Below are 24,695 nucleotides of genomic sequence, written 5' to 3'. Positions count from 1 at the left end.
GCTGATCTGAAGCCAGGAGCTAGGAGTTTCGTCTGGGTCTCCCACGCAGGTGCAGGGTCCCAAGGCCTTGGGCTGCCCTTGTCCACTTTCCCAGGCCAGAAGCAGGGAGCTGGAACGAAGGTGGAGCAGCCGGGATTAGAACAGGTGCTCATAGGGGATCCCAGTGCATGGAAGGCTTGAGTTACTAGTCTATCACGTTGGGCCTCTGACCAACTTCTTATCAGCCTACCTGTCAAACTGTTAAACCAAAACTTTTTCTCCTCAAAATTAAAATTCTATAAACTCTTCATTCCCAGGGCTACTGTAAAACATATGAACATCAGCAGCCCTTGTGCCACCAAAGAAAACCCAACTTGCTAAGCACATTTTTTTGGTTAACTTAAAAATTGCCTTGTGAGAGTTTCTTCTTCTCTTTTAAAGATTTATTTATTTTTATTGCAAAGTGAGATATACAGATAGGAGGAGAGACAGAGAGGAAGACCTTCCATCCAATGATTCACTTCCCAAGACAGCGCAACGGCCCAGTACTGCGCCAATCTGAAGCCAGGAGCCAGGAACTTCCTCCAGGTCTCCCACACGGGTACAGGATCCCAAGGCATTGGGCCATACTTGACTGCTTTCCCAGGCCACAAGCAGGGAGCTGGATGGGAAGTGGAGCAGCTGGGAATAAGGTGAGGACTTCAGCCAGTAGGCCACCACGCTGGGCCTGCTTTGCAAGGTTTCTTAATGCCTTCTGGGCCCCAATCTTTTATGATCTGTCCATTTCCAGTGTACCAGAAGAACCTACAGACGGGATGTCATTAGCTCTGGTCTGCGCATCCAGAGAGCAGCTGCCGTCACTGAATGTATTCTTAGCCAGTCATGTGAACAATCACAGCGACATAGGAAAAACGGCCGAGTCCGGAAACGAGGCCATCAGAGAGGAGGACCTGTATCTTGGACTGGGCTCGCAAGTCAGGCACCTGCTGGTGCACATGGCAGGAGCTGGTCTAACTAGAATAGCATCCGGAAGTAAATTAGGACATCCAAGTGCTCCCTCCCTGTCACAAACGGGCTGGACTGGAGTGAGCCTCATAAATCTTTGTTGAACCTCAGAGTCACCCTCTATAAAACTGGGGTACAAACAGTTTTTGGAATTCATTGCAACCAGTCTGAGCTTCAAATGCTGGGCCTGTGACAGAATAAGCTACTTACTACTCACGGCGCTTTTCGGTTCGGAGGAGAAAGCACAGCATTTTCGTTTTGTTTCTACACATGTACAGGGGCAAGAATGTGTACCATTACATTCTAGGAAAATAGATGGAAAAAGAACAAAAAAACAGAAGAGGAGACAAATGGGAACTGCCCGCCAACACAATAGCGACTTAAAAAGCGCTTGAGTGGTTTCTTCTGTGGGCTCCCATGTCACAGCACCACAAGGCAAACCCAGAACATTCCTTAGACTGAGTTTCCACCGGCTAGAACCGCACCTGCATTTGTACTCACCTAGCGACCACCAAAGCCCGCCGGGCGACGTCGAGGGGCGGGAGGGGGCGGAGCCAGCGCGGCTCGTCCCTGGCGACGCCCCGCCCCGTCGCGCCCGCGCCTGCGCCGGGCACAAGGCCGGCCTCGAGCGCCCGGGCGGGAGGTAAGGGGCTGGCGGGAGGACTCCTCAGGGGCGCCGGGTCGTGTGAGGCGCGGGGGACGCGGTTCCTCAGCCCGACGTGGTGGAGACGCCTGGCAGGAAGCCCAGCGTCAGGCCAGAAGAGCCAGTGACTTGGCTGTGACCCTGGCTGCCAGAAGTGGCGGAGCCTCTGCCTCCAGTTTCGTTTTTAGCCCAGCGTTCGCAGCTGGTGTGGGGAGGCCGCGGACGGGCCGAGCGCGATGGCCTCTCGGTGTTGGGGTCGGCTCCTCTCCTGCCCGCGGCCGCTTGGCTGGCCCCGGTGTGTGACAGGCCCGCCCGTCGGCTCGCTCGGGCAGGGGTTTGGAGTACTTAGTCCTCCAGGTGGCGGTGGGTGAACTACGAGGGGTGACGCCCCACGATCGTGAGGGGAGGCTCGGGCAGCCAGAGGTTGGAGCCTGCAGCCTGCAGGTTCGTTCCTTTGAGGTGTAGAATTCAGAACATTTGTAAGGTGGTACTTAAAGGCTTGACTTTTCAAGTTCATTATCAGTTCAAAACACACAAAAATCGGGCACTGCTGACAGACCCAAGGCCAGGTTGTCCACAACTTGAGACTTCCTGGGAAATTGTGAAGTTTTTACTTATAAAAAAAAAACCTCTTAAATACCTTAGCTAACCTCTTAGTACTTTTTCTTTATCACAAACATGAGTCTTGTGGTACCGAGCTCTTAGTAGTTGTCAACATGTGGCACGCACCTGGTATCCACCACTGCCATAATTGGGACTGTGAATATTATAACGTTGTGATTCTTTGATTTCTAAATGTTTTCGTTTTAAGATTTACTCATTTTTATTGGAAAGGCAGATACACAGAGAGATGGAGACAAAGAGAAAAAAATTTTCCACCGCTGGTTCACTCCTTAAGTTGCTGCAACGGTCGGAGCTGAGCTAATTTGAAGCCAGGAACCAGGAGCTTCTTGGTCTCTGATGTGGGTGCAGGAGGCCAAGGCTTTGGGCCATCCTCGACTGCCTTCCCAAGCCACAAGCAGGGAGCTGGATGGGAAGTGGAGCTGCTGGGACACGAATCGGTGCCCATATGGCATCCGGGCACATAAAAGGGGAAGATTTAGCCACTGGGCTATCGCGCCAGGTCTGGATGTTTTCAACGATCTTGGGGAAAGCATCAACTTTTAGGTTTTTGTTTTAATTGAATGTGAGATAAATTTACAGTCGAAATTCTAGAATTCTCTACAGTACCCACCAGTGTTATTATTTTACAGTACAGTTGTTAAAAAATAAAGTAGCATTAGAATTATAGCAGTAGTACTGTTAACTGTACTGTTTTCTTTAGACTGGATCGGTTTCCTAATCCAGGACCAATCTAAGACTCCATGTAGTATTGTCATGGTCCGTCTGGGTCCTGTTCTGCATTCCATGATGATTTTTATATCTTTTGTTGTCTTTAATGACCTTTATACTTTCTTTTAAAAAAGATTTCTTTTACTTGAAAGAATAAATAAGGGAGAGGGAGAGACGGAAAGATCTTCCATCTGTTGGTTCACTCCCCAAAAGGCTGCTATGGTCAGAGCTTTACAGGTCTAGGTAGGAGCCAAGAGCTTCTTCTAGGTCTCCCTTGCAGGTGTAGGGGGCCAAGGACTCGAGCCAACCTCTTCTGCTTTCCCAAACCATTAATAGGGAGCTGAATCAGAAGTGGAGCAGCCAGAATGCAAACTGCATCCATATGGAAATGCTGGTACTACAGTGGAGGATTAGCTTGCTATGCCACCATGCTAGCCCCTATGACCCCTTTTTAAAATTTTTTATTTTATGACACAGTTTAATAGGCATTGGAGTTTCCCGTCCCCTGTCCCTATGACCTTTATATTTTCAAAGAATCCTAACCAGTGCTTTCGTGGTGTTCATCAAAGGGAGCTTGTCCCATGGCTTCTCACAATTATGTTAAGATTATGCCTTTTTTTTGCTGGTGCTGCCACAAAAATGTGCCCTTCCCAGTTTGTCACTTCAGAAGTACATGATATTAACTTGATGATCTTACTTAAGAAGATGCTTGCTGTGATTCTCCAATGTAATGTTACTGTTTGGGAATTAATCGTTATCTTGGGAGGAAACTATGCAAATATCCCGTGTTTCCTCTCACAGTCCCTTGCTAACATAGCATCCATTGATGGATCTTAGTGATTATTACTGTGGTGGTTGTTTTTTTTACTTACCTATTTGTTAATTAGAGTTCTTATGTAATGATATTCACGTGCCCCATTCATTTATTTGTATTTACTGATTTGTATCAGTGTGGACTCAAATACTTAGTTTCCTATTGATTATGATCTTACACTTTTCTTATTTTAATGTTGTAATTTGTTCCAGCTTTGAGGTTAGAATTATTTTCCAATAACATCATTCTGTATCCTTTTAACATAACCTTCTTCTTTTTTTTTTTTTTTTTTTTTTTTTTTTACAATTTTATTACTCTCAGCACCTAAGATACTCCAGGGCTATCTTGTGTCATCTTTTGATCCAGCTTACTGATAATGCATCCCAGGAGGTAGCAGATGGTATCAGGTGGTTGGGCCTCTGCATCCACATGGGAGACCTGGATGGAGTTCTGGGCTCCTAACTTCGGCCTGCTCGCTCCTGAGATGTTGGGAACACTTAGGGAATGAATCAGCACGTAGAACATCTTTCAGTCACTGTCTTTCTTTGTTCCTCTGCGTTTCAAGTAGTCGAAAACTAAACATTTTAAAAAGACATCAGTGGGAATTATTTTGTCTTAATTATATCTGAAATATATCCCAAATTCATGACTGGAAAATCAAAAAGTGCTGAAATGTGCTTTTATTCATTATTAAATCAGACATTTAACCTGCATTTTATATAGTGAATTAGAACCTTCCCATAAAAAGTTTTCAAAAATTTGAGTTATTCTATGATCAGATTCACTGGTAGACAACTTTTGGTTTTGACAACATCATGGATTGTGGTTTTGTGCTCTTAGTTTCATACACATATTTAATTGTAGTTTTATAAAAATGGAAAATGATAGAGAAAAAAAACCCAAAAATACTAGCTAGAAAGAGATTGAGAGTTGGAAAAGTTTCTTGGGATGTTCTTGGAACAGTATATTTTCCTGAGAAATGGTTCGATGATAGCACATTTCCTTATATACAGAAAGCTGAGTCTTGTATGACCCTAATCTGGAAATGCCATTTAATAAAAAAAGAAAGTCATTAGATAGTATAGCAGAACAGTGAGGACAAGTCAGTCAACAATTAGGGATCACTAAGAAGACTCTGGGAGCTGGCTCAGTGGCTCAGCTGACTAATCCTCTACCTCCAAGTGCAGCAGCCCATATGGGTGCCAGTTCATGTTCCAGCCACGTCACTTCCCTTCCAGCTCTGTGCTTGTGGACTGGGAAAGCACTGGAAAATGGCCCAAAGCCTTGGGACCCTGCATCCATGTGGGAGACCCAGAAGAAGATCCTGGTTTCTGACATTGGATCAGTTCAGCTCTGGCTATTGCTGCCCTTTGGGAAGTGAGTCAGCAGATGGGAGATCTTTGTCTCTCTTTCTCTCTGTAAATCTGCATTTCCAGTTTAAAAAAAAAACCTTTAAAAGTAGATATTGTTATATATTGCTGGTAGGGCTATAAATGGGCCCAACCTTCTGTGGGATGTTTGATAACACATATTTTTAAAACCTTAACAATGTGTTAACCTAATACTTCTATATCCATGTGTTTTAAAAAAATAATCTAGATGGCAGTATGAACGTACTTGTAAGAGCAGTTATACTGTATATGTTTTAAGATTTTATTTATTTATTGCAAAGTCAGAAATATAGAGAGGAAGAGAGACAGAGAGAAAGATCTTCCATCCAATGATTCACTCCCGAAGTGGCCACAATGGCTGGAGCTGCTCAATCCGGAGCCAGGAGCCAGGAGCCTTCTCCAAGTCTCTCACACAGGTGCAGGGTCCCAAGGCTTTGGGCCATCCTCAACTGCTTTCCCAGGCCACAAGCAGGGAGCTGGAAGGGAAGTGGAACCACCCGAATTAGATCCCATATGGGATCCTGGCACGTTCAAGGTGAGGACTTTAGCCGCTAGGTCACCATGCTGGGCCCCCAACTGTGTCATTTACTGTTTAATCCATCTTTTGAGGTTTTCATTTCTAGAATTTTTACCTGTCTTATAGTACGACAAACTTATTATTTCATTAATATCATGTAATTTTTTAAATTTGTCAATATTTAAAATCATGATTTATGTTTGGATTATTATTTCTGGTTGCTGGGCTATGAATTCTCCTGATATCTTTGTTGGAGTGAGTGGAAGTTGTGGACTTTCTTCTTGAGCAGTAAGATTCTCCAAGTTTTTGCAGTTTCTATTATAATTTTTTTAAAAGGGTTACTTATTTTATTTGAAAATCTGAGTTACAGTGAGAGAGAGGACAGGCAGAAAAAGATCTTCCATCCACTAATTCACTCCGCAAATGGCTGTATTGGATCAGAGTTGAGTTAGTCCGAAGCCAGGAGCTTTCTCTGGGTCTGCACACCACTTGGGCCATCCTTCTGTGCTTTCCCATGCAGGGAGCTGGATCGCAAGTGGAACAGCCAGGACTAGAACCTGTACCTGTACCTGTATAGGATGCTAGCTCCACTAGAATTAACTTTATGTTGCATCGTGCTGGCCCCCACATGATTATAGTTGTATTACCATTTTTGTTTTTGGTATCTGGAAATCTTTTTCTTTTCTTTTTAATGGGGAGATATCAAACATGAAAACCAAGTTATTGGTGAATGACTGGTAGCGACAATCCATACAAACTATACTTTAGTATTTTCAACAATGGAAGAAAATTGAGATTTAGAGAATTTAGAGCAGTGGTTCTTAATGTTTTTGAGATGATAGATCTCTGCGAATCTCTGGGAAGCAATTAACTCTATCTTCAAAATAAAATAGTCACAATTTTCTGAAACTCTTGAGGGACTGAATAAAGTATAGGAACTACTATATCTGTGGAACCTGAGATAGGAAGACCAGTGATTACAGTAAGATTATCTAAAATTATTTTTGGATATGAAAAAATTGTGGCTTTTAAGCTGGCATAGTATATAACAGTGATTTTCAAGTGTGGTTAATATATTGGAGCCTGTTGTTCATATAAAGTCTGATAAACTCTGGATAAACTCCAATTTATAAAGCAGATCTAATTTTCTCTTCGTGAATTCTGGGTGGGGTCCTGGGTCTGTTCATTTCCTTGCCATCTCCTAACTTGGCCCTAAAGGCACACTCTTAGACTTTTTTTGTTTTTTCAAACACTGGTAAATAATTGTTCGTGAACAGAAAAACATTTGATTGTACTGTTAGGAATATAATTTCTTAGTACCTCTGTCACTGGATGTTTGTGTGGATTGTGGACAATACTAATTACTTTGTAAGAAAGGGTAGAGGCAATTTAAAGTACATCAATAAGATTTTTATGTTATGATATAGTAGAAGTGTATAATTACTTTAATTACATAGTTACAGACTGGTGTGGTAGCCTGGTGGATAAAGTCCTTACCTTGAGTGTGTCAGGATCCCATGTGGGCACCAATTCATATCCTGGCTGCTCCACTTCCCTTTCAGCTCCCTGCTTGTGGTCTGGAAAAGCAGGCAAGGACAGCCCAAGGCCTTGGGATCGATCCTGCACCCATGCAGGAGACCGAGAAGAAGCTCCTAGCTCCTGGGATTGTATCGGCTCAGCTCTGGCCTTTGTGAACCAATGGATGGGAGATCTTTCTCTGTGTCTCTTCTCTCTGTCAATTTGACTTTGCAATAAAAATAATAGTCAAATATTATACAGTTACCTTAAAATTAAGGAAGTAGAGTTTAATAGGAGTTTATTAAATTTTTGGACCCTGCACTATTGCCTAGCGGCTAAAGTCTTAACCTTGCGCGCACTGAGATCCAACATGGGCGCCAGTTTTTATCCCAGCAGCCCCGCTTCCTATCCAGCTCTTTGCTTGAGACCTGGGAAAGCAATCAAGGACAGCCAGCCCAAAGCCTTCGGACCCTGCACCTGTGTGGGAGACTGTAGGAGCACATTGTGACCTTGGAAGGTCAGGGAACACAGGATTACAAAGTTGATTGGACAATATTTGTATGAAAACAACTGAATAGGTGCCTTTTGTGTGACTGATTGGATATCTTTTGCATGAGAACAAGTGAATGGCTACCTTTTGTACACCTGATGGGATATCAGGTATTGGAACAGTTGAGAGGAAAGCATGTGTATGAGAACACTTGGTGGAATATACAAGACAAAAGGAGTTCCAAACAAAAGCGTAGAAAGAGTTGATGGGTTTGTTGATAAGCTCAATACTTCCTCCCTTATCCCATATGATCCTCAGTGTATAAAGTCTGATGCCACTAAAAAACTTTGGCTTTAGACCATCAGAGTCCATGCCAGTTATTATTCATGCACCAAATCCATTGCTGTGGGACAGTGACAAGTGGCACCCAAACAGGGACAGTTGTACTTGATGCACCAATCTCTTAAAATCCCCCATATCACCCGGTGTTGGGAGGGGTCTGGCCTTCTTCTCCTCCAATGTGTCCTTGATGGTGATGGATCTTTTAGGATGGGGTCGGGAAGTTGTCCTACTGCAGGCACTTCCTCCAGTGAATGGAGTCCAGGGCTTTACATTATGAGTAGGCACCCGCACAGGCTGCAGCTCAGGGTCTAGGAAAACAAAAGCAAACCCTCTTGCCACAGTTAGCAAGGAGTCAGGACCTCTCCATTTGTGAGTGGCTGGGTCCCTCCGTGGAACCAAAGCATCTGCATTGAGCCTGCAAAATGACCTCCAGTAACACACAGCTGGTGCTTCACCAGAAGGCAAAATCAAGAAAATTTAAGGTGAAGAAGGCCAAATTAATGCATTCACAGGGGTGGCATATTCCCCCCTCTGCTTTTAAAGCATAACTTTAAAATGTTGGTGTTTCCTCTTAACTATGTCCCAATCCTGAGGCTATTGAGGGAGGCCTTAGATCTGAGCTACCATGTTTATTCTTAGGAACAGTATTAAGTGAAAACTGTTAAATTTAGATTTACAAAACATTATCCCAAATGCCTATTACCTTCTAACATTTTAAAAACAGCCTATTAGTATTTTAAATTACATAAATCAAAGAAATCTGTGTTAACTAGTAATATTATTGCTGGACAAAGTAAATCAGATTGGAATCTCTGGGTGCCTGGCTTCGAATTGGTGCAGCTCCTACTATTGTGGCTGGTTGGTGGGTGAATCATTGGATGGAAGATCTTCCTTTCTGTGTCTTTCTTCTTCTCTGTATATCTGACTTTCCAATAAAAATAAAAGAATGAATTTTTAAAAAATTTTGCCATTTGACACCTTTTAAAACAGGTTATTTAGTGTCAAGCTACAAATATATCAAGAAATGAAAACCTGAGCTAGTACAGTCCTAGTTTTTAAAAAGTTATTTATTTACATGCATATGTACTGTGTGTGTGTGTGTGTGTATTTTAAGATTACGCTTTTATTTTAAGGCACAGTGACATAGAGAGACATATTTCTTATCTGTTGATTTATTTCCTAGGTCACTGTAACAGCCAGTACTAGACCAGGCTAAGACTGCCCTCCCACATGGGTAGTGGGAACCTGAGTACTCCTGGTGTATTAGCCAGTGCTAGATTAGAAGCATGGTGTAGGTGGGACTCAGACTGACTCCTCAGTATGGGATGTAGGTGTCTCAAGTAGCAGTTTAACTCACTGTGCTACAGTGGTGGCCCCTGTATAATTACATGGAAGAAAAGCTTGGAAAAACATACAACAAAATATAAGGAGTAGTTACCTATGGGTAAGGAGATAGTTGTTGATTTTATTTTATTTGTTTGTATTTCTAAATGTTCTAAAGTGTTTAGCTTTCATAAAGGGAAAAATAAATTTTTAAAATAGTTTCCTAGAAAACAACACTAATTTCCATATTGAGTTAGATATGTAGTTATAATACATCACCAAGATTCCTGACTTTTGGCTTTTAAAAATAATGAAAGCTGGGCCCAGCGCAATGGCCTAGTGGCTAAAGTCCTCGCCTTGAACACTCCTGGGATTCCATATGGGCGCCAGTTCTAATCCCAGCTGCTCCACTTCCCATTTAGCTCCCTGCTTGTGGCCTGGGAAAGCAGTTGAGGACGGCCCAAAGCTTTGGGACCCTGCACCCATATGGGAGACCCAGAAGAAGTTCCTGGATCCTGGCTTCAGATTGGCATAGCATCGGCTGTTGCGCTCACTTGGGGAGTGAATCATCGGACGGAAGATCTTCCTCTCTGTCTCTCCTCCTCTCTGTATATCTGACTTTCCAATAAATAAGTAAATCTTTAAAAAAAAATAATGAAAGCTGCTTTTAAAAATCCTTAAAGAACTATCTCCTTTTTAGGTTTGTCCTGTATGAGTGGAGAAGACAGTTCTTGCCAGTAGAATTGACACAGCATTTTCTAGGATGTCTGAAGATGAAGAAAAAGTGAAATTACGCCGTCTTGAGCCAGCTATCCAGAAATTCACGAAGATAGTAATCCCAACAGACCTGGAAAGATTAAGAAAACACCAGATAAATATTGAGAAGGTAAATTTTTTTTTCATTTTCTGTCAGAAGAGACAGTTGCATAATCTGATTTATATTTTTTGTGTATTATAGCTAAATTTAGAATATTAAAAACTTTGCTAAAACACCTAAGTCCTATTGATTTAATAATATCCTTTTTGCTTATTTTTCTGTTCTGCAAATATGTCTCTCATATATTTTCCTTTGTAGGAAAGAATATAGAAGTAAAATCTCTACCTTTTTATTTGTACTTTTGAAGTTTTAAGCAGTTATTAAAATATAAACTGATAGTGCATTATAATATGAAGGTAGTAAAATTTGGCTGATGGATCTTCCTTTAATTACATTCATTCTGTGGTAAGGTGTTTTTTACTTTAATTTGATTATTTATTAGCAACGTCTCTCTCCTTTAAGTGCACATATATGAGGGATTTTTTTTTTTTTTTTACCATTGCTGCTTCCCAAACTGAGAGATACTGCCTAGATCAGTTGAGGAAATGTGTAGAGAGAAGATAAAATAATCTTAGGGACTGTGATGGAGGCTGCACGGAACTGGCACTTATCATGTTTTAGGGGAGTTGTGGCATTGTGGGAATGTCACATTGCTTTACCAGGTTATGTCATCCTGTGTAATGATTTATAAGAACCTCTTCCACTCTATGTTTTACAGTGTATGGTTCTACATTGGTCTTTGGTTTGTTTGAAGATTGGAAACACAGGGTATGGTTTTGCATAACATAAATATTTCAAATATAAACAAAACTCATTAAGTTCAGCTGGGTAGCTTCTTTTTAAAAACATTTTATTTAAAGATTTATTCATTTTACCCGAAAGAGTTAGAGAGAGGGGGAAAGACAGAGAGAGAGAGAGAAAGAGAGAGAGAGAGCTAGAGCTAGATCTCCATTCACTGGCCTACTCCCTAAATGGTTGCAACATCTAGAGCTGGGTAGATCCAAAGCCAGGAGCTTCTGCTGAGTCTCCCATGTGGATACAGGGGTCCAAGCACTTCAGCCATCCTCTGATGCTTTCCCAGGACATAAGCAGGAAGTGGATCAAGAGTGGAACAGCCAGAACTAGGACCAGTGTCTGTATGGGATGCTGGTGCCTAAGGCAAAAGGCTTAGCTAACTTTGCCACAGCACCATCCTCTGTTTTATTTATTTGAAAGGCATAATTACACACATACACACAGAGACAGACAGATAGAAAGAGAAAGGGTTTCTATCTCCTGGTTCAGTCCCCATCAGGCATAATGACCGGAGCTGATCCAGACAAAGACAGGAGCCAGGAACTTCTTCCAGGTTTCTCGTATGGGTGCAGGATCCCAAACACTTGACTATCCTCTGCTGGTTTCTTCGGCATATTAACAGAACTGGATCTAAAATGGAGCGGTTTGGTCTTGAACTGGTGGATACTAGCACTATAGCAGCCGCTTAACCCTCTACCTGACAATACCAGTCTCTCAACTGGGTAACTTTAACAAATATGTTTTTTTCTCCTATAGATACATACCAACTATCTTCCTAGTCTTTAAACCCTATTTAAGAAGAGAATATTTTTTTAAATATTTAATTTATTTGAAAGGCATATTTTACAAAGAAAATGAGAGAAAGATCTCCCATCTATTGGTTTACTCTCCAAATGGATGCAATAGCCAGAGCTGAGCTGATCTGAAGTCAAAAGCCTCCTCTAGGTCTCCTATGTGGGTGCAGGGTTCCAAGATCTTGGGCAATTCTCCATTTACTGCCCAGGTCATAAACAGAGAACTGAATGGGAAGTAAAATAGCTAGGACGTAAATAAGTGCCCATAGGAAATGTCAATGCCACAGGACAGAGAGCTAGCATGCTGCACCACTGCCCTAGCTCTAAGATGAGCTTATTTTTTAACTTATTCATTATTTTTGGAAAGTGAGATTCACAGAGAGAAGGAGAGATGGAGAGAAAGGTCTTCCATCAGCTGGTTCACTCCCCAAGTGGCCATAACAGCCAGAGCTGAGCCCATCTGAAGCCGGGAGACAGGAGCCTCCTTCAAGTCTCCCATGCGGGTGCAAGGTTCCAAGGCCTTGAGCTGTTGTTCCCATCCAGAGAGCTGGATGGGAAGTGGAGCAACCTGGATGTATGGGATCCCGGTACATACAAGGCAAGGACTTTAGCCCCTAGGTTACCACACCAGCCCAAGATGAATATTTTTAAAAGAATATTGGTGTAACTGGTTAAGCTACCACCTGCAACACTGACATCCTTTATAGGCGCTGGTTCATGTCCTGGCTGCTTTACTTCTTGCCGGAGACCAGCTCTAGCTGCGTTCAGGGCTTGAAAAGGTTATGTGGATTTGGTGCGGAAAAGAGACATGAACATGGTCACTGATGCCCTCCATCAACAGTTCAAGAAGCTGTCCTTTTTGTTTACTCAGACATATCACAAGCCTCTGCACGAACATTTGATTGTTCTATTTTTAACTTCATGAGTAAGGGCATGCACAGATGTTTGATTATTTTATTTTTTACTTCATGGTTGACCAGGTGCTCTTAAAGATAATTCTGTAAGTTACTATAATCATTTTTCTTCAAAGCAAGGCATTATCCGTTCTTTAGTAGTAGTCATTGGATGACAGGCAGAACTCCAAGGCCAGGACACATGCAGTTACAGCTTAATCAGTAATACGTTCCTACTATATTTCTATTTCTACAACTTATCTATCACTTAATGGGAGAAATATATCAAAAGGGAAAGAAGATAAAGACCCAACACAAAAGTTTCAAATATTAAATCCTCCTACAACTACAGGTTTAACTGTACTCCTGTGTGCATCAATTCTCATGAATTGTTAAAGGCCCACTCACCAAGACATTATCAGTAACATTAACTCCTAATCTCACAAAAGTTGCAAAAACCATCTCACAAGGGCAAACAACAGTGCCTCAATAGATTACAGAATTCTGTTGTTTTTATTTTAAAGATGTATTTTTCTTGGAAAGTCAAATAGATGGAGAGGAAGATCTTCTGTTCACTGGTTTACTCTCCAAGTAGCCACAATGGCCGGAGCTGAGTTGATCCGAAGGCAGGAACCAGGGGCTTCTTCCAAGTCTCCCACATGGGTGCAGGTCCCAAGGCCTTGGGCTGTCCTTTACTGCTTTCCCAGGCCACAAGCAGGGGGCTAGATGGGGAGTGGAGCAGCTGGGACATGAATTGGTGCCCATATTGGATCCCGGCACGTGCAAGGCGAGGATTTAGTTGCTAGGCTACAAGATTTTTTTCTCTGTCACTCTCTCTCTTTGTAGCTCTGACTTTCAAATATATATATTTAATAATGTGTTAGTTTAGTTTAATTTTGTTTTCATTGTGTTTGAAAGGCAGAAACACAGAAACAGGCAGACCGGCCGTGCATCTTCTGTACACTGTTTCATTCTCCCAATGCCTGCAGCAATGAGGGCTTGTCTAGGCCAAATTAAACAGCATAGAACTCAGGCCAGATCTCTCATGCATTGGGGCCAGCACTGTGACGTAGCAAGTTAAGTTGCCTGTGGGGACCCACATCCTGTGTGGGTATGAATTTGAGCCCTGCCTGCTGTAGTTCTGATCCAGCTTCCCTGCTGATATCCTGGGAAAGCAGCAGAGGATGGTTCAAGTGCTTGGGCCCCTGTATCCACGTGGAAAACTCAAATAAGCTCCTGGTTCCTGACTTTGGACCAGTGCAGCACTTGTCATTGTTGTCACTTGGTTAGTCAACCAGCTGATGGGAGATCTCTTTCTGTCTCTGTCTCTTTTTGTAATTCTGCCTTTCAAGTAAAAGGAAAAAAAAAAGAACATCTTAAAAAAAATGAATAGCATGTGTATGAATGGATATGCTGTAGCAAAGTAAGAATATTTATAATCTGCAGTACTCACTCTGGACAGAAAAATGAAGAACTAATTTTGGACTCCAGGTGTTTGCCAGTGTCCCATTTTCAAAAAGGTGTATTCTTCTCCAGGGAGAGGTGCAGAAAGATAAAATATTATTCTGGCCATCAATCATCCAATATAAATTTAAAAGAAAGTCAGGCTAAAGGGAAGTTGAAGGTAAGCCTTGGTGGGGTGATTCTGCAATGTCTGAAAACAATGAAAGTAGTGTGCTGTGGACACCTGGGGCTGTATTCCATAGGTTCTTCAGCATAGCATGTTATTACACATGATGGGCTTGATTAGAATGTAATACTGAAATTTGAAGTGTTAGCATTCAGCTCTTTTGGCTGATACGAGATAGACTTAAGCATAGTTAGTAGGAATGATGATATAGGGAGCTTGGAACATGATTTTCTTTGTTTCATATTATTGAGATTTAGTGGGAAAATTTATTGTGTAGCATATACTGTATTATTTATTTTGTGATTAAGGCACAAGAGAGAGAGAATACAATGGCAGTATATTTTTCTAAGTCGCGTTTTTGTTTGCTTTGTTTGGAGCCTCTCATAGTAAAGAGTTGCACTGGTAGCTCAGAGTCATTAGACTTGGGCTCTTGTTTTCTTGCTCTCTATTGTCACCGTGATTGTGTCTTGGGTATAAAATGGCTATTCCAGCACCAGCTACCATCTCCATATTGCAGCTGAGATGAAATAACTGGAACTACACTTTTCCTTGCATCTTCTTTTTATTCTCAATGTGTTTATATACAAGCACACATCATTGCTCCCTATAAAGAGAATGCTCTTTCTGTTTCATGATGCAGTATTGTATCACTTCTGTGGTGGTGGTATTAATTCTTTTTAAGTTACCTTCTAACATGCCTTGTTTTCTCTGAGTTCTTTTTTTCTCCCCCTCCCACCCTAACTCTTTCCCTTTCGTATATAGGCTTTCTTGGCTGGCTGATATTTAAGAAAGCTCCCTGGAAGGCATATGTGGGTGTGCATGTGGGTAGCACTATAGTACTGGCAGCCTTGTTGCCTTGAGGGGTAAATATGTGAGGCTCTAATTTAGTAGGAAACCTCCACATGTCAATATCTGTGGCTCTTGTTAGCTACTCAGTTTCTCAGATATGGCAGTCTTCCAGTCTGCTACCTATTGGGGTATGTTTATTTTGTCTAAGGTAATGGTTGTGGCATTATAGGTTGGCAAGGCTAGATGGGGCAAATACGGTGTCAGTTTTGTGGACTAGTCCTTTGAGCTGAAAGAAAGAAAGTAGTAGAGAAGGCAAGTAGACGTGAAGCAGAGCAGACTCAACACCAGTTGTAGATTTCTGGTCCAAGCTTAATCTTCCTGATTGTGGTACAGCATCTCATCCCTGCCCTTAGCTGTGTGTGGCATCTGGGATCCCTAGATTCTCTCTGAAGCTGTCTTCTAAAGCTTTCTCTAGCATTAGGGACTCGGCAGTTGCCTAAGCAAGTGGAGAGGGAATTGGTAGACTACCTGTTTGCTACCTTCCCATATTGTTATGAATATCACTTCCTATAAAAGATACTTTTAATAATGCACAAGAAGTCTCTATGCTTTTTGAATCACACATTTACTTCTACATATAATACTAAACTTATAATACATAGTTGTTATTTTTCAAAGAAATTTAGAATTTAAGATGAAGAAATTTCATTTTTGCATGTGTATTTACTGTTTTATTTATTCCTTTGTATAGAACCAGTCTTTGTGGGGTACCATTTTCTCATTAGCCTGAAATACATCCTAACATTTTTTGTAAAAATTTGCATGTTTGAGAGGTAGAGGATGGAAGGATACAGAAAAAGAGAAATCTCCCATCCACAGGATCATTCCTCAGATGTATGCAGTGGTGGGGGCTGGGCTGACGCTGACATTGGGAGCTGGGAATGCAAGCCACATAGGTGGCAGGAATCCAACTGCCTCCCCACTGGGGATGATTCCTGTCTTTTATTTTTTCTAATTTTGCCCTATTTAAAAAATATTTCCTCTGCAAATGGAATTCTACTTTGACTTTTCTGTTGTTTTTTGGTACCTTTAAGATCTTTCTCTGTTCTCTTCTGGCTTGTATATTTCTCAGAAGTCTTACATCTTTGTTCTGCTTGTAGTGTAGGTATTTTTTTTTTTCATTCTGCCTGCTTTTTTGGGAAGAATGAAAAATGTTTTTTTCTTTCTTATCTGAAAGACAGATTGAGAGAGACAGTCAGACGGATAGAGAGAGCTCCCATCTGCTGGTTTATCTCCAGATGCCCATAATGGCTAGAGCTAGCTTAGGCCAGACACGGGGGTCAGGAGCTCAGTCCAGCCTCCCATGTGGGTGGCAAGAACTGAATCACTTGAACCATCACTGCTATATTTTGTTAGGAAACTGGAGCCAGCAGCCAGAAGCAGGTGCTGAATCCAGATACTACCATAGGGTATGCAGATGTCCTAATGCTCGGTCAAACATCATCCCCTCGAGATGTTTTAATATTTTTTTCTTTGTCAGAAATTATTTTAAGTGATTCTCTGTCATTGCTTTAAAGATTTATTTCCATTTATTTATTTATTTGAAAAAGTTACAGAAAGAGAGGGAGAAACACAGAGAGATTCTCCATCTGCTGATTCACTCTCCAGATGATTGCAATGGTCGGGGATGGACCAAGCTAAAGCCAGCAGTCCCGAGCTCCATCTGTGTCTCCCACGTGGGCATCAGAGGTCCAAGAACATGTGCCGCCTTCTGCTACTTTTCTCATCAGGGTGGATGGAAATGAAGTCACCAGGTCATGAATTGTCACCCATAGGGGATGCTGGTATTGTAGATGGTGGCCTCACGTGCTATGCCACAATACAAGCCCCCTCTTAGAAGTAGTACTGTTGTGATATGCATTAATACAGTTTTTTTTCACTTTATTGTTCTTTGAGCATCTTACATTTGTGGATTTATGCTTTTTACCAAATTTGGAAAAGCTTTGGCCATTTAAAAATTTTTTTTCCAGTCCCATCTACTCTATTATTTGTATATAATTTTATCATTTAATCCACAACTCACTGGTGCTGTTGTCATTTATTTTCAATCTGTTTTTCTCTGTATTTCATTTGTATCATTTCTATTGCTTTTCTTGAAGTTTATTAAATCCTTTCTTTTGCATTGTTTCCTGTGCTAATAATCATATCCAGTGTACTTTTCATTTCAGATCTTTTTTCCTCTAGAAAGTTAATATGGTAGGATGTTTTGTAGAGCAGTTTTTCAGCTTAGTAGGTAAAAGGCACACCCCGTATCCCCGTATCAGGATACCTGGGTTCAGTTCCTGGCTCCAGCTCCTGATCCTACTTCCTGCCAATGCAGGGCCTAGGAGGCAGTGATGATGGCTCAGGTAGTTGTGTTCTGCTACCTATGTGTCAGACCTACCTTGCCTTCTGAGTTCCCATGTTCAGCTTGGGGCAGCCCCAATCATTGCAGGTATTTAGGAAATGACTCAGAAGAAAGGAACATTCCTTCTCTCCCTGCCCCCCTGTGCTTCTACCTATCAAATCATAAATAAAGATGCCTTTTATGTCTCTTCTATATATACTGATTGTTTTCTATATTCTTGGCTACATGAAGTACTTGGTAGCTGCTTATAATATAATTTATTCCATCATTTTATCATATCTTGCTCATTTCTATTGACTGATTTTCTCAATGCAGATCATATTTTTGAGCTTTTTTTCATATATGGTAATTGCTTACTGTTGGCAGACATTGTGAAACTTTGCTGGGTATCGAACTTTTTGAATGCTTTTTTTAAAAAAGGCATTTATTGGAAAATGTTATGAAGAGAAAAAAACAAACAAACATGTGGCCACAGTGCCTGGTGCTGGGCAAAGCTGAAGCCAGGAGCAAAGAGCTTCTCCAGGACTCCCACTTGAGTGCAGAGATGCAAGCCCTTGAGTCATAGTCCACTCCTTTTCCCAGGCCATTATCAAGGAACTAGGTCAGAAGTGAAGCACCAGGACTTGAACTGACACCTATGTGGGATGCCAACATTGCAGATGGTGACTTAACCCACTATATCACATTGATGGCCCCTAGAATACTTTTATATCTATTTTGTATTTAAATATTTTTAGTTTTATCTTTTTTTAAAAACAAAGCTTTACTTATTTGAAAGACACAGAGAGAGAGAGATGGATGTCTTCCATCCATTTATTCACTCCCCAAATGGCTGAAATAGCCAGGGCTGGCCCAGGCAGAAGCCAGAAGCCAGGAGTGAAGCTTTCTTTTATGTTTTCCTGTGTGGGGTCAGAACAGGCTTTAGTTCATTGCTGATTTTCTGCACAGCATTTGGGAATAGTCTACCTGAGGCTCTGTGTCTTGTAAAATTTTCTACTTAAGTTGTGTCACAGGAGCTGTTTTTGATGTGTGGCCTTTAGGGGTTATTCCACTTGTTTTTCAGTGATTCCTTTTCCGACCTCAGGTAGTTTCTTCATAGGAAAGTGCTGATGAGTAATTACCCTGCAGATCCTCGCAGTTGTGTTTCGGCATCCTCCTAGCTACGTCTCCTCCTCGTGCTACTCTCCTCCGGTACTCTTTCAGTAAATTCAGCAGCATTGACCTCCATGAGATCTCAGTCTGTTTCTTTAATGAAAGTGATTTGATGATGCTGTTAAGTTTATGTCTGGTAAACGTATCTTCTTAGTACTCTAGTTATTTTTAGGCTTAATAGTTCTTGTTTAGTTCTCAGGCAATGTGAAAATTTTATGAGTGTTAAAAAGGTTTTTGCTGCATCATTCACTGATAAATTTAAAGACTATGAAGAAAAAGGAATATTAAAATGCCCTGGAGAGTTTTTCAGTGCTCCCCACTTATATTCCGTTATACATTTATCTGATGCGTATGTGGGATATTTCCACGTTTCTATCCTTTCGGATTATTTCCAGGTTCATTTTGTCTTAGTGCATACTATATCAACAATGTGTGCAATGTCATCCTTCAGATCTGTTGACATTTTTGTTATTTAGTTTTTTCATTCCAACTATAAAGAACATGATATTTGATGTTGATTTTTTATTCTATATAGATGTTCTACTATGATATTGTCATATTTTCTTAAGATTCCTGTCAAAATTTTCTATTGTTATCAACTTTTTTGGATAATATTTTGAAAGCTAAATATTGCCTTGATAAAAGATGAAACCTGCATTAACGGCTCAGTCTCATTTTATTTATTCTAGTATACAGTCTTTTTTCAAATTCAAATGATAATTTTTTAATACTTAACATTGTCATTGACAAACATTTGTAATTTGCCATACACAGTAGAATTTTCTTAGGATTTCTGTTTTCACATCTTTACATCCTCTTTCTTTAGTTTATAGTTTTAATTTTCATAGAGTTTGCAATGTTAGTTTTTTCACCAAAGTAAAGCAACCCAAGTCTGTTGATTTTTAAAAATTTGTCTTGTTATTTCCAGATCTCAATGTGTAATTTTCTAGAAAATGTCCTGCTTTTGTGGTCATTGGAAAGGGAACTAATTGCTATGTTGTGTAGCTAGTCTATTTCATATTGGATGAGTGCTGATTTTTGCAAAAACTGGAAAAAATCCTTTTGTGATGAAAAATTCAATATCTTTCCTCCTCTTCTTTGTAGTATCAAAGGTGTAGAGTCTGGGACAAGTTGCATGAAGAACATATCAATGCAGGGCGTACGGTTCAGGTAAGGCTATTATATTGTTTCCGGTAAGTTAGCATGAAAGCAGCGTAAGAAAATTTTGCTGTCATATATCTTTCATACTTATAAATATGTGTGTGTGTGTGTTTCTTACTCTTTCTTTATGGATACATTTTATCAGGAATTGTTGAAATGGAATTATGCATATTTTAATGTTTGTTTCATAATACCAAATCTTCCTTGTGATGTTAAATCAGTCAGCATTCTCTCAAGTAGCACCTTTTCCAGAAAATCTTACCCATGTTGGTATTACTTGGTTATCAATGTTTTGCTACATTGTTGTTTCAACCTTAATTTTAAAAAACTACTTTAAAGGGTGAAAGTTTTTTCATATTGCTTATTGTTTTTGTTAATTATCTGCTCATGTTCCTTGCATGTATTGTGTTGATAGCTGTTCTGAGCGCTCCTTATAATTGAAACTTTTATAATTGTACTTTTGTCTGTAATGTGTGTTGTAAACATTCTCAGCTGTATTCAGCTTTTTTCAAAAGAATGAATTTTTGATAGGCACAGCGCTTGAGTTGTCACTTGGGGTTTCTACATCCTACATGAATAGTGCCTAAGATTAAGTCCCACCTCTCTTCTGACCCAGCTTCCTGCTATTCTGCACCCAGGGAAGAAAGCAGATGTATCTCATGTTAGTATGATGTATTTGTCACACTTGGTAAACAACACCCAACCTCCCCATTATTAACATCTCCTATTATTATAATGTGTTTGTTGCAATTACTTAATGAAACTGGCAATCACATGTTAGAAAAATAAAGGCATTTTATTCAAGTGAGTTTTTGCAAAGGATACATGTAAGGTTTTCTTGAATTTCTAAAATGATTTTAATATCAGCTAAAGCGAACAGTTTGGGATAAAATAAAATGAATGCAAAGGATTATTAGAAAAGATGATAGAACTCCAGAACATGTTAGTGATGTAGAGATAGTTGAGATGTACAAAAATAGATTCGTTGGAAATTTAATAAAAATTATACTCATTTCTCTCTGTATATTTTAGTGCTTACTAACCAGACTATAGACCTAAAAAGTGGGAACTGTGCTGCACTGTCGTTATTTTCCACAGCATCTGGTACTCAGAGTTACGTGTTTATTGAATGGTAGCAAGTATGTTCATATCAATAAGATTATTGTGACTTGGATTTTCTGTCATCCTCACTGTCTAACATGTCACTGAAAATCATACACTTTACTTGAGACTTTGGCAGTGGTTAAGTATTTGTTTACTGATATGAAAATAGCCCATTTATTTACTGTATTGCTCTCCAGTTGGCACAAGAGATTAATTTGTGATCCCCCAGGTCTCACACGTGGGTGTAGGGACCCAAGGACTTATGCCATCCTCCTCTGCTTTGCCAGATCATAAGCAGGGCTCTGCATTGGAAGTAGAACAGCTAGACAGGAACCGGTATCCACATAGGATACCAGTGCCTCAGGCAGAGGCTTGGTGCCAAGGCCTGTATAAACTACTGTTTTATAATTATGAACAGTTGCCATAGATTTTCTCAATTTGTTGTTAGTAGATTCATGTAATAACAAATATCTCTTTACCCACATTATGATGTATTTTGATAAAATGGAATTCTTATTATGCATATATTCTGATTTATTCATCTTTGATTGTCTAATTCAAGGCATCTCCTTTATCCAAACAGCAAGAAGGATCTTTTCCTATACTTTTAATTGAATATTTTAAATGATTTGCATTCAATAAATATTCAGGTATTTTTTCAAACATCCTGGAAGTGGTGGTATGTGGTAGGCATAAATAAAATTCCATTTTATTTCTCTTAGAAAACCATTTGTTTCACTCTTTGCTTATTTATGCTGTGCTGTTTTTGAAACACGTTACAGTTTTCTGTGTGTGTGGGTCTGTCTCCCGCCTTTCTGTGTTCAGTTCAAGTCTTCAGTTTGTTTCTGCACCAGTTTTCATACTACCTTCATCTGACAGTTTTAGGAAAAAGTTCGGATTCAGAAAGTTCATATTAGGGAATCACATTGGGTTTGTACATTTATTAAAAGTAAATATATTTACAATATCTACTTTTCTTTCCTGTGAATATTGCATATTCTTGCACTTGTTTGTATATTCTTTAATATTTGTGAATATTTGGGGGTTTTTTGCATACAGGTTACAGTAGATTGTACATTTTTAAAGTACCCACAAAAAATGTCTGTTCTATGTGATCATCTACATTATGACCTTGTTGCTTTCCCCTCGAGTCTGGACAGAAATAATGCTGATTGACCTCTAAGGCTAAGTCAGAAAATCCACCGGTTCTTTGAGGTTACTTGTTATGTCCAGATATCCTAAAACCCTTGTGCTGGAGACAGCCACAGCCATGGCTGAGCAGTCGGCAAATGTCAGCTTCAAGTGCCAGCCATGTGAATAAGCCATGTGGGAAATCCAGTGCAGTGACTTCACTGACCTATGATTTAACTGCATCTAGGATCTCAAATGAGACCTGAGCAGCTGACAACTTCCTAAAATTTGGTCCATAAAATCTTTAGCAAAATTAAATGGTAGTGTTAGGTCCTTATGGCTGGATTAATTGTTTATGTAGCAACAGATGACTAAAATACAGATTTTATGAACTTGCTACAACTATTCAAAGTATTTTGTAAATCAGTTTTCAGTAGCTTACAGTCTAGTTGTGCATGTGTGTGTGTGTGTGTGTATGCATGTGTGTTTTTGGGGAAAGCATTAAAACTAATGCTTCCTAACTTTTACAGGTATACATAGAAATATGGTTCATTTTTATGTATATATATTTTTATGGCTAGTTATATTTAAAGTTTCTTGATATCTCTAATAATTGGCTTATATTCCCTCTGGATTTTCTCTGAATTTTTATAATTTAACTTTTGAACAATGTTTTTCTTGTAATACAACCCATTTTTCCTGGTTTCCTTCTTGTTTTGATTTTTCCTTTTTTTTTTTTTTTGGTCCGTCTAACTAGTTACTGTGAGAAACAGTTGGTTATAAATAAGCCTGTTCAAACATATCTTTTTAAAAAAGCCGTTTAGGGGCCTGTTGTGATGGCTCATTGGCTAAAATCCTAGCCTTGCACACTCTGGGATCCTGTATGGGTGCTGGTTTGTGTCCTCGACTGTGTTTGCTTCCAACTCCCTGCTTGTGGCCTGGGAGGGCAGTCTAGGACCGCCCAAAGCCTTGGGACCCTGCATCTGCATGGGAGACGTGGAATGAGCAACTGGCTGCTGGCTTTGGGTCAGCTCAGTTCTGACCATTGTGGCCACTTAAGGAGTGAACCAGTAGTGGAAGATCTTTCTTTCTCTCCTTTCTGGAAATCTGCCTTTCCAATAAAAATAAATAAATCTTTAAAAAAACCTGCCACTTAAAAGACAGCAGCTTCCTCTGCAAAAATAATTCTTACTATTATTTATGTTATTTTTTTCTAAAAGCAAAATCTCATTATACTATAGTCCAAAAAAACATTTTTTTTTATCATTTGAATAACTTGGGCACTTTTTGCTCTCCCCAAAAACTTAACACTCTTGTTGATAATAGAGAATTCCGGGAAATATTTCCCAATTTCTACTTTGGTAGATGGTAATTAGCAAAAAGGCAGATAGATGTTTAATAGTTTAAAGCCTCAATAAGAGAAGTATTGTAAATCTCTATATGATTATCAAATGTCTCTTAGAATTTAATAATATGGTACCAGCCATCTGGATGTTCAATATGGGGATATTATCCTAATTCCCCAGATCACAAAAAAAATGCTGAAGAGCAGAGATATTTAGTGTTTTTCCAAAATGTAAAAAAATAAATTTTTTGTTTGTGTGTAGGGTAAGTAGTGGTGTGGGAATGCACTTTATCTGGCATTGTGTTAATGACCTGAGGTGGCAGTAGTTGAGCAGCAGTTCTGTCTAAATGTCTTCTTTTTAACCCAGAAACTTATTTTCAGAATTTGTAAATTTTGTTTGAGGAAAGAAAGAGAGAGGGAGAATTTAGAAATTGATGTTGAGTTCCCTCTCAAACATTGTTTCACTCCCAAATTCCAACAACAGCCCCTGATGGGCCAAAGCCAAAAGCAGAAGCTCAATGCAAGTCTTCCACTAAGCAACAGGGCCCCAACTACTTGGGCCATCCCAGGGTGAACATTAGCAGGAAGCTGGAGTTAGGAGCAGGAGCATAACATCCCAGTACTGTGGGATGTGGACATCCCAACCAACAGGTTAATCTCTGGCTGAACTTCAACCCCTGGAAATATTTTTAATAGTAACTCAGTGGATAGGAGACATGAATACTCAGTTAATACATATATAATCAGTACTCAATAGGTATTTGAATAAATGAATGAATACCTTTTTCTCTTTTGATTTTATTACTTTTTATTGTTTTAAACAATTATATTTGTACTCTGTAAGATATATGTAATATAATCTATATAATATAAATATATATAAATATATATTATACATATAAAAGATACATATATATAAGAGTGTTAATTTGTAGCATTAATAGATAGATTTCCTTATGTTGCAGTAAGTATGAAGTCATGAGTACCCTAATGTTATAGTTGGGTAATGCAAGTATAGTCCAGATTTGTTTTAATTAAATACTTACAATTCTGGAGCTTTTATTACTAAATTATGTGGTGTCTAGAATATGTTTGCACTAAGTTATTTACATGTTTACCATTGGGCTTGTGTTCTGTGTTTGTAAAGAAATCAAATTAATTATTGTGATACCAAATGTTTTGTGCTATACACAAATTGCTGTCAAAATTACATGTTGTGAAAACACATTAAGAATCCTAAATCAATATTTAATGAAGGCAAATATATGCATAGCCACTCATCTTTTAATCATTAAATACACAATTAGTCATTTTCCAGACTTT

General features: G+C 39.7%; 1 protein-coding gene across 1 annotated transcript in view; it reads left to right on the top strand.

The window, feature by feature from the left end:
- Positions 1 to 1,581: 1,581 nt before the first annotated feature.
- Positions 1,582 to 24,695, top strand: part of STX17 (syntaxin 17) — a 56,095-nt gene continuing 32,981 nt past the window's right edge. Inside the window, exons 1-3 of the mRNA XM_040962754.1 lie at positions 1,582 to 1,627; positions 10,055 to 10,240; positions 19,736 to 19,801. Of these exons, the coding sequence (XP_040818688.1) occupies positions 10,118 to 10,240; positions 19,736 to 19,801 (189 nt within the window). The 5' untranslated portion in view covers positions 1,582 to 1,627; positions 10,055 to 10,117. The remainder of the gene's footprint in view (positions 1,628 to 10,054; positions 10,241 to 19,735; positions 19,802 to 24,695) is intronic.

Source organism: Ochotona curzoniae, unplaced genomic scaffold (assembly GCF_017591425.1).
Source record: "Ochotona curzoniae isolate NIBS_2020 unplaced genomic scaffold, NIBS_Ocur_1.0 scaffold_3208, whole genome shotgun sequence".
NCBI lineage: Eukaryota > Metazoa > Chordata > Mammalia > Lagomorpha > Ochotonidae > Ochotona > Ochotona curzoniae.
Note: the sequence above shows the minus strand (reverse complement) of the source record. Positions and strands in the feature narration are given on the sequence as shown.